The sequence below is a fragment of the Eublepharis macularius genome, chromosome 1 (genome assembly GCF_028583425.1).
Source record: "Eublepharis macularius isolate TG4126 chromosome 1, MPM_Emac_v1.0, whole genome shotgun sequence".
NCBI classification, from domain to species: Eukaryota; Metazoa; Chordata; class Lepidosauria; order Squamata; family Eublepharidae; genus Eublepharis; species Eublepharis macularius.
The window spans coordinates 200,055,742-200,072,917 of NC_072790.1; the positions used below are offsets into that span (position 1 = coordinate 200,055,742).

Below are 17,176 nucleotides of genomic sequence, written 5' to 3' on the forward strand. Positions count from 1 at the left end.
GCGCCGGCGGGTGGGTGGGTGGGTGGGCGTGAGTGCGCGTGCACGGGAGTGGGTTTGGATGAGGGGGTCTATGTGGATGCGCGTGGGGTGCGTGAGCCCCCAGTCCCTCCCCTCCTCCTCTGCTCTCTCTTCTTCTGCTCTCCCTCCTTCTCCCTCTCCTTCTCCTTCTGCCTCCTCTCCTGCCTGCTGCCCAGCTCGCTGGGCGCCCTGAGCCCGCATCCTGCCTGCCTCTTGCTGCCCCTCCCCGTCTGCCAGGCTGGGTCCCATGGTGTTCCGATCCCCTCTAGAGCTTTATCCCACCCATTTCTTCCTGCCGAACTTCCCTAGCGACCCGCACCACCACCACCGCTCGCTGCTCCTGGCCAGCAGCGGCAGCAGCTCCGGAGCTGGAGGAGGCGGCTGCGGCAGCGGTGGCAGCGGCAGCGGCGGCAGCAGCAGTGCCGCCACCGGGTGCAGCGCCGGATCGGCCGGTGGCGGTGGCGGAGGAGGAGGTGCCTCGCGAGGGGCCCCGGAAGAACTGTCCATGTTCCAGCTGCCCACCCTCAACTTCTCCCCGGAGCAAGTGGCCAGTGTCTGCGAGACGCTGGAAGAGACGGGCGATATCGAGAGACTGGGCCGGTTCCTGTGGTCCTTGCCGGTAGCACCCGGGGCTTGCGAGGCCATCAACAAGCACGAGTCCATCCTGCGCGCCAGGGCGGTGGTGGCCTTCCACACAGGCAACTTCCGAGACCTCTACCACATCCTCGAGAACCACAAGTTCACCAAGGAATCACACGGCAAGCTCCAGGCCATGTGGCTGGAAGCCCACTATCAGGAAGCCGAGAAGCTCCGAGGACGCCCCTTGGGGCCGGTCGACAAGTACCGCGTCCGCAAGAAGTTCCCCCTGCCCCGGACCATCTGGGACGGCGAGCAGAAGACCCACTGCTTCAAGGAGCGGACTCGCAGCCTCCTCCGGGAGTGGTACCTCCAGGACCCCTACCCCAACCCCAGCAAGAAAAGGGAACTGGCCCAGGCCACCGGCCTCACCCCCACGCAAGTGGGCAACTGGTTCAAGAACCGCAGGCAGCGCGACCGGGCGGCGGCAGCCAAGAACAGGTCAGTGGAGCTGGGGGTGTGTGTTTGTGTGTGTTTGGGGGCGGCAGGAGCGGTCGCCGGCGGCCTGGCTAGGCTGGGCGGCATTCCTGCTTGGCCGCCATGGCGCCCTCCTCTCAGAGGCCGAGGAGAGGCTGGGAGGGGGCCGGCCACGTCGCCCCATCTGGGATGAGGGCTTGAAGGAGGAGGACCTTGCCGGGCAGCCTCGGCCCCGGAGAACGGCTCTTCGCCAACCGGAGGGGGGGGGGCTTTCTCCCCCGTCGCCATCTCGTGCTGGTGCCCAAGTCTCTCCCCCCCCCCTCCCCTTTGCAAAAGAAGTTCCTTCTCTCGGCTCCAACTTGTCTTTGCTTTCCAAAGTCTCCCACCCTTTTCTGCCAGCCGGCCAGGGACTACTCCGCAGTGTCCTGCACACGGGTGTGTGTGTGTGTGTGTGTGTGCGCGTGCGTGCGCGCGCGGCCGGCTAAGGAGAGAGGCACATTCGGCAAGTCTGAGGAGTGGAGGGCGATCGCTCCTCGGCCGGGCGAGATCCTGCTTCTCCGGTTTCACTCGGCTCTTCCCTCAGCTGTTAGATTTAGGACGCCTCTTCCTCGCCTTTGCAAACGCCCCCCCCCCCCCACACACACACACACTCCCCTTCTTTTTGTCGTGGACTGGGGGGGGGGGAGGCCCTCCTTATAGTAAACAGAGAAGTGCCGGGGAGCAGGGGAGGATTAGATGCGTTTCTTTATTTGTGTAATGAAAACTGGATTTGGCAACTCGTAACTTTTCTCTCTCCTCCGCCCCAGCTTTGCCGGCTAAACAGTTTAAACAAACATCCTAATGCAAAGCGCCCTTCTGGAAAAAAGAGGCAGCTGTTCTGCCATTGTTCTTATTAATTATAAAAAGCAAACAAATGCATTTGCGAAAGAAAGACGGAGCAAGACAGACAGGCGAATATAATCTGAAGGACATTTTTAAAAACAAAATTAAACGATCGCTCCCCCTCGCTCTCAGTCTGCATAGCCTGACTTGTGCCTGTTTGATTTATGAATGTGAAAATATTAATACACGTGCCTGTGAGGGTACCGTAGGGGCCAGCACAGCTGGGCTTTGCTAGTGTTATGTAGCATGCAAGCGCTTGCCGATTAGTATCTGTATGCCTTTAAATTGTTCCGAATAATAATAGCTTTAAAAAATTATTTTAAAAATTTAAACTGCCCTTATTGTACGTTTTGAAAATAAAAGTAGTGCTAACAAACAAAAGCTTTCATTACCGCCCCCCCACACACACACCCACACACACAACACGTCTTCATTCCCTCTTCCCTTGGAAAGTTGAATCTGAATTTCGAAAAGGGAGGGGGACATTTTTTTTTAAATTCAGCGTCATCCAAGACAGGCCAGTTCGGACCAGTAAAACGGGCCGGCTGCAAACGGGGTGGGCTGAATCCCCGAGGGCACAGGGTGCGCACCGGCGTCTGTACTAGCCAGAGAGGAGAATCAGAAAAGACCCTTAAAATCCTGTAAATACAGAAAGTATCGAAAAATTGCAAGACGTGTTATATTCTGAAAAAATAAACGCGCCACAGCAGAGGGAGGAAGGGAATAAAAATATCCCGGCAGAGGGCTGCTTTTTGCGAAGGGCCTGAAAGCCCGCACTGCAATTTTCTTTTTAACCTGGGATCTTGCACGTTTCTAAAAAGAACTTTGGGGGGGGGGGTGGAAGGGGGGATGCAGCCCGCTCTGAAAGAAGTCGGTGGCGACCCCTCTGCTGCTCTGCGCGGCTCCGAGTGACTCCCCCGGTCCTCGCTAAGGAAGTCGAGCGCGGGGCAGGGTTGGAAATGCTCGACTGCGACCACAAAAGCATTTTGTTGTTGTTGGGGGGGGGGGTGTTTTTCATCCTTTGTCCCCAAAGGAACCTGCTTAGTTTTTGCAGATCTTAAGAAGCTGCAGCCAAGATCCCTTTGTCTGCCAGAGTTCCCCAAAGCGACCACTCTGCAAATTCAAGTACAACAAACCAGAAAATACCGCGCAGAGATGTGTGTGTGTGTGTATCTGGCTAAGCTAAGGGCTTAGGGAATGTTGCTGCGTCCCGGACCCCACGAGCCAGTCCTCTCTTACTGTCGTTTTGGGGTCATGTTATTGGGCAATGTTAATGTTATGCCCGGAATCGGATGGAAGCCTCTCGAGCTCTTCCCTCTTCGGCTGCCGCAGACCGGTCTGTGCGGCTCTCCGCGGCCCTTGCTCGTTCTGGACTCTCTTGGGGTGGAGGCGGGGGAAGGACCAGGACCAGAAGGAGGCCCAGCAGCTCTCCAGGTCCGGCCGAACCAGAAACGACAAGAAAAGAGCCGGGGACCTGGGGCAAACGAGGCGGATCTGTCTGCCCAGCACGAAGGCCGTCGGCCAGCCAGGGGAGTTGTGCGGGACAGCTTTTCTGCACAGATTCCCTTCCACTCACTGGGCGCGCTTTCCTTTAAATAAAAAAGAAGAAGAAGAAAAATTTTTCTGGATCCACGATTTTCTCCCTGGCTGCAGCGAGATTTACTTTCCTTTCCCCTCTGCTCTGATTTGAAACACTTGAGAGGAAGGGGGGAGGGGGAGAAGAGAGGGCCGGCAGGGCGCTGCTGCTGTGGGGGGGGGGGGAAGAAAGAAAGAAAGAAAGAAAGAAAGAAAGAAAGAAAGAAAGAAAGAAAGAAAGAAAGAAAGAAAGAAAGAAAGAAAGAAAGAAAGAAAGAAAGAAAGAAAGAAACGTCGAATTAAAGTGGGCCAGTGGAGCAGGCTCGCTGGTGGTTTGGGCGCAGGGTGTTCTTTCTAGACTAGGTAAGAAGAGGTTGTCTGTTGCGTGCGTTGTGTGTGTGTTCAGGGCTCGATCCGGCCGGCTGTCGTCAGCTGAGCCGAGTCCTCGGGTCTGTGCTGGGCCAGAGCGGCTGCGAGCGAGGCGGCCAGGCGCCTCTGTGTGTCTGTGAGTCTCTGTGTGACCCCCCCCTTGTGTGGCTCCGCTCTGAGCAACGCTTTGTGCTTTTGGTTTGTTCCCCGCGTCCTGCAGGCTCCAGCACCAAGCCATCGGACAGAGCGGCATGCGGTCCTTGTCGGAGCCCGGCTGCCCGACCCACAGTTCGGCCGAGTCTCCCTCCACGGCGGCCAGCCCCACCACCAGCGTCTCCAGCTTGACGGAAAGAGCCGAGACGGGCACCTCGATCCTCTCGGTAACCTCCAGCGACTCAGAATGTGATGTATGATATCGGGAAGGAACGCGCGGCCCTAAGAGCGTAGAAGCCAACGAGGCACACTAGGCGGCCAGTCCAGCCCAGCCCAGCCCAGGGCCGCGCTCGCCCGCCCACCCCCGGCCCCGCCAGCCAGCCAGCACCGCCCGCCCCTCGCCGAGATCTCCCCCGAAAAGCCAGCCACAGTCAGGACACACCTAGAGACAGAAGCGGGGGAAATAAGCAGACGATGCAAAGATTTTAAAAAATAGACATTTCGAGGCAAACCCTGCTTAGCGATCAAAAGAAATAAGCAGCGAAAGCAACAAAAATCCGCTCCGAAAAGGAAACAAAAATACTTGGGACAAGATGCTGATGCTGCAGCGGGGGGACGAACGATAATAATAATAATAATACTCAATTATTATTAATATTATTCTTGAGAAAGAAAGGTGACATTTGTATTCTTTGCAGGAGAAAAAGCACGACCGAGCGCGCTCTCTGGCTCTCGCTCTCTCTCGCTCTCCCTTTTCATTTTGAGTTCATTGTTTGCGCTTTCCCATGGACTGCATCTCACCCCTTTTGCATGACGAGGATTCAATTTGTATCGGGGGTGGGCTGGGGGTGGGCTGGTATATAATATTCTCTATAATAAATGAACAGTAAGGAAAAAACTAGGAGGTGGGGGAAAACTGGAAAATACCAATGGAATTTGTACAAAAAAAGGAGTGGGAAAAGCATTCTAAAAAATTTAAAGGAACTCTTTGAAGAGGGAAATATCCAGTGTTTATCGCCTTTTTGTGTTGGGTTTTTATCAATCGCTGTCTTTCTTTATCATCTCCCTGCAACCCAAGTCCAAACGATGGATTAAACTAGATGCATTTTTTCTCTTTCTCTTCCTCCCTCTGTGGTTATTGTTTTATTGTTTTATTTTTTTGGTTTTATGCTTTTGTTCAACAGACAATCATTTTCTTCTTAAGCACCTTTTTTTCTACACTTCTGTCACTGCCTGTGTGGGTACTGGTTATAAATGTGGAAAAAAGAATAGTTATGACTGTAACAGATTTTTATTTTTATTTCAAAATTTTATATGAATTATGTATATCTTAATGATGCGGTCATTTTCCCAGTTTGTAATATATGTGTAGAAAATGCTTGTATATGATATTTGCTCTTCTCTTCTCTGGCCCTCTCTCTGTCTTCCCTCCCCAGCCCCCATTCCTTCTTTTTAAAAATATTTTCCCTGACTCGAGTTCCTTGCACAAACTTAGCAGTCAAGAGGTGACCGGCTAGGTTTCCCAAAGGGAGCCCGGTGATAAACGACTTGACGCTTCGGGTGCCACTGTAGTTATCTTATGCAAAAAGCATTTTGAGTATTTAAATAGCAGCTTGGGGGGTCTCTTCTTAAACTCCACGTAGGACGCTTATACCACTGTTTCCTTTACTGCGTGTTTATCTATATGTACAAACTTTCTAAAAAAAAGAATCAAATACAGTATTCCATTTTCTTATCTATTCAGTGACGTTGGTGTTTTTGGTCTACTGTAAACGCGCTCTGATGCCTTCCCAGACTGCTATCCTCTTCGCCGGCAGAGGAACTGAGATCGGGTTGTTTGCTCTTAAAAATCTCCTGTTGAATGTTTTTGCTTCCTTTGGTCGATCAGTGCTTTATGCTTCTTGAGGACTTCCGGATCCCGGAGCCGGTTAAGCCGAAGCTTTTGAGTTTAAGACAGTTTAACCCCTTTGACCTCGATGGCTCTTGTCAGAATCAGCGTCCTTCGGAGCAAGTCCCATTCATTAACTGCGGTCGGACTACTCTGGAGTACAAGGGTTAGGTAGGAGGGCCTAAATTGGTTTACATTCAAATACTGCGGTTGTGTGAGTTGCGGATCAGGTTAAGGAACTGGACTTGGAAGCATATCCACTGTTTCATGGAAGTAAATGCCACTGAACTCTATAGAGTGTACTTTCAGAAAATGTGTGTGTGTGTTTTAGGGATCAGCCTGCCAGCTTCTAAGAGTCAAGTCCTTATAGATATTATTTTAAATCAATATATTTCGGATGGTTTGTGTGTATGCGAAACTGGGCAAAAATAGGTACCCCCCCCCGAACCTGGGGTTCGTGGGACGCTGGGCGGAGGAAGAGGGGGTGCCCTGCCGTGTCGGATCCCAGCGCGCTGCGTTGCCTTCGGAGGAGAGCTTAGAAAGAAAAACTTTTAACTTTTTAGATCCTTTTATGTGGATCTTGGCCACAGAATAATGTCAAATGGGCTCTGCAGTGTGTGTGGGATTTCCTCGCCCGCCCCACTAGTCTCTTTTCTGTAGGGACACGCGTTTGACTTACTTCTGAATAGGCTTCTAAACCAACGTGAAACTAACTCAACCCCCCAGGAAAAGTTTTTGGATGCGGCTGGGTGCGGCTATTCTACCACAGCTCCCATAATTTGATCTCCCCATAAGTTTATTTCCTCTGGGTTTTTTCCCCCTCCCGCCAGAAACCAGCCTAAAAAATGACTCCCCTTTTGTTCAGATGATTTTCCAGAAAGGCGTTTAAGACACCTTTTTGGGGGCGGGAGGGGGGTGTTCCATATACTTAAATGCAAACATGACAAGCAACAACCCCCCCCCCCTCACAGACTCCTTTTCTCCTCATCAGTTTACGGCTCCTCCCCTCGAGTCCTAAGTAGATGGTTAATGTGTTGAAAAGAGCTATTCTTCGGCCTGACGATCAGGGGTCCCGCGTCACCTTTGCGCATTGAAAAGTTTTTTGCCTGGCCCGGGGCAGGTTATTCAAGCGTGAGGGAAGAAGAGGTGAATTCTAAACTTGTTTTTACTTGAAAATACAATTTTGAAACTTTGGTCGGGATTAGAGAGAAACGTGCCTGGAATTTTTCTTGACCATTTCCAAACTCTTATGGGGTTTCCGAATTACCTTTCTCATGCGGTTGGTTGCGAAATGACAGGAGATATTCTCTGAGGGGGGGCGGCGGTGGGAATTGGGAGAAAGGAACTTCTTGATCGAAAAGCAAAGCCAGAGACACGTCGGCTTGGGAAACAGAATTCTGGCATTTGCTTTGGTCAAAAAGGCATTTGGAGTAGTTTTTACTCTGGAGCTCAGATCGTATGAGGTAAAATCGTAACCTTAGACACACTTACTCGGGAGTGGGTCCTGATGAACAGACATCTGGCTAAGTATGAAAAGGAGCTGCGCTGCAAAACACACTAGAAAGGATTCAACCCGTTAAGCTTTCTGGTCCCATTGACCTCAATAGAAGAGATTGAAGCACTTGCTTTGTTTTCGCCTTGAAATCAGTGGGACTTGAAAGTGCTTAACTGGGATTTGGATCGTGCCGGTAGATTTATCCAGGTCTTCTGCAGCTACAGAACCCACTTCTTTTGCCTTAGCCAAAACCCACTTCTTTTGCCTAACAAATTCGCTTGATGGGTATATACCCATCGGCTGTGTTTTAGAAAAGTAGGAAGTAGTTTCCCCTAAATCCAAATGTTTCTGCGGCAATAAATAAATAAGGGAACTTTATCTGGCCTTCTTGGAATGCCTGCATCGGGCGTGTATTGCCCGCGAACCCTTGCCCTTGGTCGCGCCAGCGCTTCTGCCAGTAATTTCTGAGAAGGAGGACTTCCTCTCCGAGGCACCCAACATTAGACAGAGTACAGTGTGTACAGAGTACGCATTATTGCTGGAAAGGCTTTTGAGCCTATTCCCACAATCTTTTTTTCTTCAATAAGAGGCAGACGGCACCCCCCCCCCCTTTAAATCGAATATCTTCGAATCGGTTTAAAATCCTTAGCAAACATCGGTACCACGATCATCACCGCCTCAATTTCAGCCCTGCAACAGACACCGGCTTAAATCCAAATCGTAGCGAGTAACTCTTGTGCAGGCAACAGAGAACGAGTAGACCAGAAGCCTCTGCCTGGTCTTGTGGCCCAGAGAGCGGCTGGGCTGAAAAAGCCAGGCTGGCCTTCACCTACAGAAAAGCCGGCGCAGATCCACAGTGCAGTCCTCTCCAGGTCCCCTTTGCCTTCTTAAGGACTTGCTCCCAAAGAAGGGTGCATGGGGCCGCCATCCCATTCAGCTCAACAGGGGTGAGCCGGTTGAAACGGCATTGCGTTTGGGTTGGAGCGACAGTGAGGTCAGAGCTAAATGGAATCAAGCGAGAGTATCCATTGCCATGTAAGGTCAGATTCACGTGTGACTCCTTCCTTTTTGTATTGAAGCGGAGCGGGCTTTGTATTCCGCCAACTGCAGTGTAAAGCGTCCTCCCACCTCCGTCTTAAACTTCTGTGGCTTGAAAAAGAATCAGCCAGAGAGGTCACAGATTAGACGTGCGGGACTTTCCCCCTTTTTTCCCTTTCCTAAAGTAAACGGCGCCCACTTCGCCTCTCGAGTATCTCAGCCATCAGGGGAATTAGCAAGGTGAGGCCATTCCCTCCAGTTAGAGACTTTGCTTTCTAGTTCTTGCAAGAAACACGCTTGGTATTTGATGGCCTTTGTTCGGAGCAAGGGGAGAGTTAATCCGGTGTGCGAGAGGTTTTTAAAAATTATTATTATTGTGAGATTTTACTCTGTGTGCTGGATGAAAATTTGGTAACTTGACATCGTTTTGAGGTATGAAAGAATTTATTCCTGCTGCCTGCGAGCGCGGAGACTGCACATGCCCCCTTGGTGTCGGCGTTTGCTTCTAGCACTTCGGATAACAACGAGATCTGCAGTCTGATCCAAAGGCTGTTTATTCAGAAGAAAACCCCATTGCCTTCAATGAGGCTAACTTCTAGGTATGGATGTTTAGGACTACAGCATCAGACTCTTTGGATCCCCAAAACTTTGACACTGCCGCGTTTTCATTCAAAGTCCATAGCATGAAATGGGTTTATGTTCTGCCATTCAGTATGCGGCCTCCGTTGCCAGGAACTAACTAGGTGTGCTTTGGACATAATTTTAGGAGGCAGCCGTCAGGCCTGGAGAAGAAATCGCCAGTTGTCTACCCTTCCTGTTGTGATTAAGGCTGCAGGAAGAAGCAAAATCTGTTAAAATCAGGCGGTTTCGGTCCCAACTATGGTCAGGGATGGAAATAATCTACAGTCCTATATTTACTCGAAAGCAAGCAACGCTGGGCTTTATTCCAAATAAGCATGAGTCGTTTGCCAGCACCAAAGCGAGGGCTCTTGAAATCGATGGGATTTATTTCCAGGTAAATGCACTTGGGTTGCTAGGCGGCTTGTTTGATGGCAGGACCATTAATCTGCAGACAGCCGGTGAGACTCTTACTCTCGAGTAGCACCAGCAGCCTGAAAGAATTTAGTTGCTTAAAAAAAAAAAAAAGATCCAGGGTTAGACAAACACAAAGCTTCTTGACCAACGCTGATTTCTCCCCGCCCTACAGACAAATGAACTTGGGTTAAGATTTGCATTAGAAACCTGAATGGTTGATTGAGGTGTAAATCTATGAAAATCTGCATTTAAGCCTTCTCTTCCCCCTACCTAAGCCATCTGCCCTGAGAAGATAGGGCCTATCGAAAAACGCCAAACTGCAACTAGGGAGGGGGCTACCTCTTTTTCCTTGCTTCGGCTGATCGTTATCGACAACTCCCCTTCTCTTGTATTAGTTTATTATCCGGGACAAGCTGGCCTGTTGATTAAGATGAAATTACTCGGAAGCTGAAGTGTATTTGATCAATAGGCAAAAAGAAAAACCACAGGACTTGGGAGGCCAGATGGCAGACAAGGCGCACAGCCAGCGAGACCCGGAGAGGGCGCTAGGGGGCGCTAAATGGGGGAAAACCCTATAGGGAGCTCCAGCTCTTCCGCTTTCGGGCTTGGGAGAATCCATGCCTCGCAGTTCACAACTCTGCTTGGACCTGGAAGACAGAAGACAGCTTTTGGCTCTATAAACTGGGGTGGGTTTAGACCAAGCCAGACGCTTAAGCTTTAAGATTTCGGCTAAAGGTTTCAATTTTAGGACCGACTGGATTAGGTTGCCGGAGCTTTCTTCCCCCTCGCCCAACTTCCTTGCCTTTCCCTGCAAGCGGCAGTATTTTGCTTTCTGTTAAGGAATTTTCTTATGGGGTAGCAGACGTAATTTTTGATCCCCTGTATGTCAAATTGCTTGGAATCAATTATTTCAAGGGGAATCGAAAAGTTGGCGGCCTTCGATCAGGTGGGCTGTGACTGAGTCCCACGCCCACTGGAATAGAAACCGCTGGATTTCACCCGAACGCGAGTTTGGGAGACTTGACCAGCGTTGGGCTAGCGTTGCTTTGCGTGTTATGAGTAAATGGGTAACGTGACTTGTCCCCTTGGCCACTTAGAACCCAAACATCGATTTGGTCTCGGTGATTGTGTGAATGGGAGTTCCCTCGATGTCCACAATGCTGAAGTGGGTGGTTAAAGATAAACCAGACAGAGGTCGGAGGCAGGGACTGGGATCCTAGGATGATAATCGGGTGTTTCCCAGGCTTCGGGATAAACCCGCCCCCTTATGATTTCCTGTTTTCCGCCGCAAGTTCAGACGGCTTGGGGGAAAGGCGCTCTTGCAGACCCGCTCCTTTCTCTCTGATGCGTTTGTCTTCGCTGTAATCCGCGATCATTAAAATCGATAGGAGCTCTGCCTCGGACTTCTGGGGGATGCGAGTTTTTGTCTCTGGAGAGGCAGCTGTCGGTGCAGGGCGATCAATCCGGGTGTAGGTAGGCCTCGTGAGGCCTGGGCGAGCACCCGCGCCTATCCCCACCCCTCGGGGGCCGTGTCCGAGGAAGGCCCTTTGTCCGGCCGGCCAGGAAATCACCTGGAAGCCCCTCCTTCCCCGAGCCCCCCTCAGCGGCCTCGCCGCCGCCGCCTTTTGTGTGCCTCTCCCCCCTTCCCCATCGACTGGGGGCTCTTCTGGCCAGGATCGGTTTTCGATTCTTTCTGGCTTAGCGGCGCGATCAATTGCGGCCTGCTTTGGCGCAAGGGGCGCCTCTCCAGCCCGCTTGGGCCCGTTGCTTCAGCGTCGCTCGGGAAGGCCAGGGCCGCGGCCTGCAGTGAAAAGAAACGGGGACGTTGGTGCCCTGGCAGAGCTCTCATTTCCTCGGTTAGCTGAGCACAACTTTCCTATTCGTGTTTATTCATGCAGGGCTTTATTGAACTCCACACACTGCGCTGCACTGGCCTGGATTCAGCGGCGGGGAAGGCCGCGCGAAGGCGGCCTCTGCAGAGGCCGGGAGCGCGCACAGCCCTGGCTCAGGCGCCCACATACGCACGCCCACGCAAGGGTCGCCCGTCTCTGCCCCCCGCGCTCTTCTTCCCCCGTCCCGTCCAGGAGTCCCATTACACACATACAGGCCCGACTCTCTTTCACCCAGGGAAGCATAAACCCCCTCAAAGGCGTGTCGCATCTCCCCCTCCCTCTCCAACCCCCCCCTCCAAAACTACACAGGGCCCTAGAGCGCGCGCGCGCACAAACACACGACCCTCCGGACTTCTGACCCCGCCTCTCGGGCTGGCGATGGGCGCACGGACACCGAAGCCTCACGTGCAGGTGCAGTCTACCGATGGCGCTGGAAACGAGCCCCTGGCTCTAGGCCCAGTTATTTATTTATTTGTTTATTTATTTACATTACATTTCTAAACCGCCTTCCCTGTCAGACGAGCTTATGAAGAAGGGAGCCACTGCGGGAGAGGGAGGAGACCCAGCCTTGGTGAGGGAGGGAAGAGGTCCAGCAGGAATGTGCTAGGAGGGAGGTAGAAATATTTGCGGGGAATGGAAACCCCCAGACAGAGCCTGCAGAGGATGAATCCGGAAGAAGCCGCCTCTTGGGTGCGGGGCGAAAAAGCGGTTGTCAGAGAGGGGCGCATCCCAGGCCCCGCCAGGGTCTCAGAAGTCGGGAAAGGGTCCTCAGCGCTCTCTCGCACACACCGCTCCCCCCCCCCCCAAGGTGAGTTGGCGTCATTTCAGATGTATTTCCTGAAGGGCTGTTCAGAAGGGCAACTTGGCTGCAACAGTAGTACACTTTCTAAGGACTCTGAAGACAGTGAGACTTACTTCCGAGTAAATGTACATAGGACTTGTTCCTGATGCCAGCTCCGCTTCTCACATTCCACTGATGAACATTTCGAAGAGGTTCATAAAACAGACACTGCAATAGATTTCTTTCCCACCAGTACTGAAGGAAAATATGCTGGAGGGGAGGGGAGCGATTTTTTTTTAGTTGTGTACTCACAATCGTTCTCAGAGAAGGCAAAGGGCAGTACTTGCATTTCGACCGATTTAGTGCCGTTGAATTCAGCGGGAGTAAATCGGCTTTCTAGTAAGCCTAGTAAGTTTCAGCGGACAGTGCTTCGGCTTGCCGGTTTGGCTGGCTGGGTTTACTGCCATCTTCCGGACATGTGTGCATGTGTGGGAAGAGGAGATGCGGAGAAGGGCTCCTGCAACTGCGAATCCACAGCTCGTTTACACCACGCCAGTCTTATTACAGCACGAGTGACTTCTCCGGAAAGCGAATGGCGGACGTTGGCCTAACGCGCGCCTCTACATCTCATTCATTCTCCTGCGAAGATTAAACAAAAAAGGAGCTCTGGTAATATCTTGTTTGAACACCAAGTAAACTGGGTCAGGCGCAATAGTTCAATAACGTTGAAGGTGCCTGTAACATTCTCTCTTCAGCCTGCGCGATAAAAAAACACACATTCTTTAAGACTATTGGGATTTAAAACAGTAATTCTATTAAATAGTCATTGAAGGGTCGCGAGAGGCTATGATACAGGATCAGCAGTATGTAAGCCGGCCGTTTGAACTTTAATTTGGAATCATAGGCAGATGGGATCACGGCCTCTTTATGTGATGCTTGCAGATTTAAAACTAGGCGGCCTGGGAAGGGGAGGGGAGAGAGAGAGAGAGACGCTGCAATGCAGATTCATTCATTAAACATGAAAGGTTAGTGCCAGAGTGGAGAAGCGTTTAGACGTTTAGGTAGATGCTGGACTGTTTCCCCCCCTCCATCCCCCACCCCATCCCCTCTCCAACTGTCTGATTTACTGCTTCTCAGCTGTTATTATAAATAACTTCGGTTAAGGGCCTCAGTGGAGGTGACTTTATACCTTTTTTTTTTTGCACGCTTGTTTGTTTTTCAAGCTGCACCTTTCACGCTACAGCCGCCTGCTCGAAGGGAAGTGTTGAAGGTCGGCTGAAGGAGTCCGATTCGCGCAGCTCGCCTCCGCTTTGCTAGGAAGCAGGCCGTCGGCCGTTTGGCTCAGTGTGGCCTGCTCTGACTGGAGGCGCCTCCCCGGAGATCTTTCAAATGCAGGCGGAGGGACTGATCCTAAGACATTCGGGGCGAAAAGCAGGCGTGCTGCTGCTGAGATTCCTGTGAACTCTCGATCTCCCAGCCGCGGGGAATCCCCTTGGCTCCAAGGAGGTGTTCTTGGCAACGAGCTCGGAGGAAATCAGACCAATTCGAGGCGGAGGAGTCTAACAACTCCTGTCGCTATGACAGATGGGAGAATAGAAGAACCTGCATGTTTAGAAGCAGCGTATAGCCTAATATTATGTGCTGGGGAATGTGTTCGGTGAACTTCCTAGGCGACCAACTCTCCTCATTTGGTACCAGAAGGAGATCTTGGATTTGATCCAGCTCCCATTCCCCTCTCGCAGAAGATCAATGGAAATAAATGGAAGATGGGGTGGGTGGGTGGGTTCAAGGGCCTTCTTGCCTGGGGGAGGCGGGTGGCTCCTATCATGTCAGCCGGACTGCTCTGAACTCGCCGTGGCTTGTGTTTTGAACCACGGGAAGAGAGGGAATCTACCTAGATTTCAGCTCCTTCCTCCGAACAACTCAGGTCGCTGTGCCTAGTTCTTCCCCCCCAGGGACCGGTCCCAGGTCCCAGGTCTCTCCATGAGCTTTTAATGACTGAGTTGTGATCTTCCAACATCTTCCAACACCACACCACTGGATTTTGATGATACCCGGAAGGTTCTCCTTCCTTGATCTTTCCCCCCATGGACTATTGTCATTGAGTGTGTGAGTTTGTACAGTTGTGTGTTAAGAAACTGCTGAGCCTGGGGACAGCTTTATCCGTATGACAGCGTTTCTTCCAAACGCCCCAAGGCTGGAGAGTGGGAAGGATTCATTCCCTCCACTCCCTAATTCCGAGAAGGTGGAAAGAGATATTTGGGGGTAGTTCCTACTGAACCAACCTGTACCCTGGCTGTATCACATGGGAAATTACATATCCGGCAGCAGCCTAGACTTCTCCCTGAAATGCTAGCTTTCTACCTGGATGGAATTTCCTTTTGTGTGGTCCAGCATGCCGTCAAGCCAACCCCCACTTTCAAGCTACAAATTGAGCAGCCAATAACTTTGAAGCTAAACCAGGCTGTCCCCGGCCATCCAGAAGGATCAAATCGCAATGTAAGGCCTGCCAGATTTATGCACAAGCGACACAAACTGCAGTTGAGGGCCTCAGATTAGGAGTCACCTCGAAATACTACAGCATTAAGTACATTTCAGTGTAAGAATCACACGCTTTGGGGGGAGGGGGTAATGCCAGGGGGCCTCTTCAAGTGGACACAGTCGAGGGCCTCAGCATCTCTTAATCGGGCCTGCAGGTGAGACGTGGGGGCGTCCGCAGCCTCTTCAGAAGCCTCCCTGCTTTGACTGCGCCAGCTCTCTTGCCCCAATCACTTAGAGGGAGGCAGGGCTCGTTTGGATTGCCCAGGAGGAGAGGAATGCATTCTGCACACGCTCAGGGACTGGAAGCGATTGTAGGGCAGGACTCTGGCTAAGAGTAAGCCTAGAGCAAGGAACACTTGACGGGGAAACTACGAGGTGATGGTTCCCCCCCCCCTGTTCCCGGCCCCCACCTTCGCCTGACCCTTTTGTCGCGAGTATGACCATTCCCCCCCACCCCTCCGCGGTGTTTGTTTCTAACTATGTGCCAAAGCAGCGCGGTCCAGCCTAACCTAATTAACACCCCTGCCTGACTCGTCCGGGCTCCGGGACCCCCCAAGCGCTGCGTCTAAAAGCTGCGTTTGGGGGTGTGGGGGGGGGGGTCATTGGCGGACTCCGGGAGGGATTACAGGCCGGCTGGAGCCCTTCCAGAGCCTCGATGGTTTTCGATGTTGAATTTTCCAATGAGTATTTACCTTCATAACTAATTTAAGGCCATTATTAAATAGAAATTCTCAGCAGGGTTCCTTAATGATGGAACGCGTTGCTAATTAGAGAGTTTACGCTCTGTTTTGGCGAGGCGGTCTAGAGGGATGGTGTTGTGCTCTGCATGCAAACGCGGGATTACCAGCGAGGAAAGGAGAGGGAGGGGGCAAAGCGAAGCCAAGCCTGAACATTTCAGTCTTATTATTAGAATGGCAGGCCTTGTTCCCTTATCTGCTGTAGCTCCAGATAACACGCAGCCGCTCCCGCTAGGTTCACACGCATGCAAACACACGGGAAATACTGGGAGAGGGCATGCTCCCGCTGTGATCTCCTCTCCAGCTCCCTGGTTCTAGGACCGCGACATCCGCGCCTTCTTCAGAGCTGACCTGTGAGCAGCCCAGCGCCATCACACAGGAAACTCGCAGGGGCAGGCTAACACGGAAACCTTCGACTGCCACCCCAAGTGGCGCCTCGCATGCGCGAATGGGACTCTACCCGACATAACACGTCACAGATCGAATTCTTCTATGATGTCACGTAGCTTCAAAGGCAAGGCAGTTCACATATTCAGCTGGACATCGTTTAAATGTTATGTACTGGGGCGATGAGGAATCAAGATGTGTTCAGGAATGTGTGCATAAGAAGTGAGGTAGGGGTATCAGGTATAACATAATTCGACTATTTCTTTTCATTAAATGGCTTAACACTGAAAGGTATGTTCACATACGACACTGGCTCCTAGAAGGGTTCATTACTATATGTTTTCCCCTCCTCTATGTATCTGTCATCAGACCTACCCATAATAAATCTGTTGGTTATATACTCTGACTGAACCCACACAGACGGTCAGATTGTGAGAGCTCTCCCATCCCGGGGTGCTTGATCTACTGACAGGTAAAAAAAACCTTTATACCAGATGCAGATCGTTGTCTGTAATCGGGCAACATCTCTTGTTAATGTTGGGATTATTCAAAAGCTACATTTTTGAATGTGGTCACTTGGATAACATTTAGTATCACAGCTATAACTACGCGCTTGTGTTCTTTGTTCACATTATCCAGTAGACTAGAGGGTAAAGGCGGCTGTGAATCTCGCTGGAGTCCTTGGGTGTTATTCGTGCTAGCCTGCCTCTCAGGGTTGTTGTAAGAGGTTATAGTTCTGAACTCATTCGGGAAAGGGATGCTTTTTGTGGAGGGCTGGAGGGGTGTATGTGTTAGGAGAAGGTCTGTCTGGTAACTATAGGCGATCATTCCTGAGGAAGGCCTACATTTCTGGACTGCTCACTGTTCCTATACCTGAGTGCCCATGGTTATGGACCGTGAAAAAAGAAGCAGGATTTCTAGATATGCTTGCCAAAAGCACAAAGTTCGTTGTTTTTTCAAAAAAGGTCTGATAACATTGCTGTTATGACTTATGTAAGAAATTATGAAGTATATAAGGAATGCTCGAAGATGCCTTGTTCCCCCACTCCCTCCCAGCTGACTATAGCCATTCAATCTTGCAGTTAAATCTCTTTGCTTGTGCCCTCCCGCAAACCCGGCCGTGTGCCCTTCAAGCAGGAGACCAATGTCACCAATGGCAACGCTGGGAAGACTTCGAAGCTCGACACCTTGTAAGTTTTTCTTGCATTTCTACCCCGCCCCGCCCCCCTTTCAGGACAGAGGCGCGAGATTCCCAGGATGCAGGCCTTGACCAGCCCCGTGCTTGCTGAGCTTAAGGGCTGCTGCACCTACGCCTTCCAGGCATCTGCCCAT

General features: G+C 51.4%; 1 protein-coding gene across 1 annotated transcript; it reads left to right on the forward strand.

Moving 5' to 3' along the window:
* The first annotated feature begins 265 nt into the window (after window positions 1–265).
* Window positions 266–4,310, forward strand: SIX3 (SIX homeobox 3). The gene is made up of 2 exons (XM_054986536.1): window positions 266–1,095; window positions 4,118–4,310. Exons 1-2 carry the CDS (start codon window positions 266–268, stop codon window positions 4,308–4,310), a joined length of 1,023 nt encoding a protein of 340 aa, XP_054842511.1.
* Window positions 4,311–17,176: the final 12,866 nt, after the last annotated feature.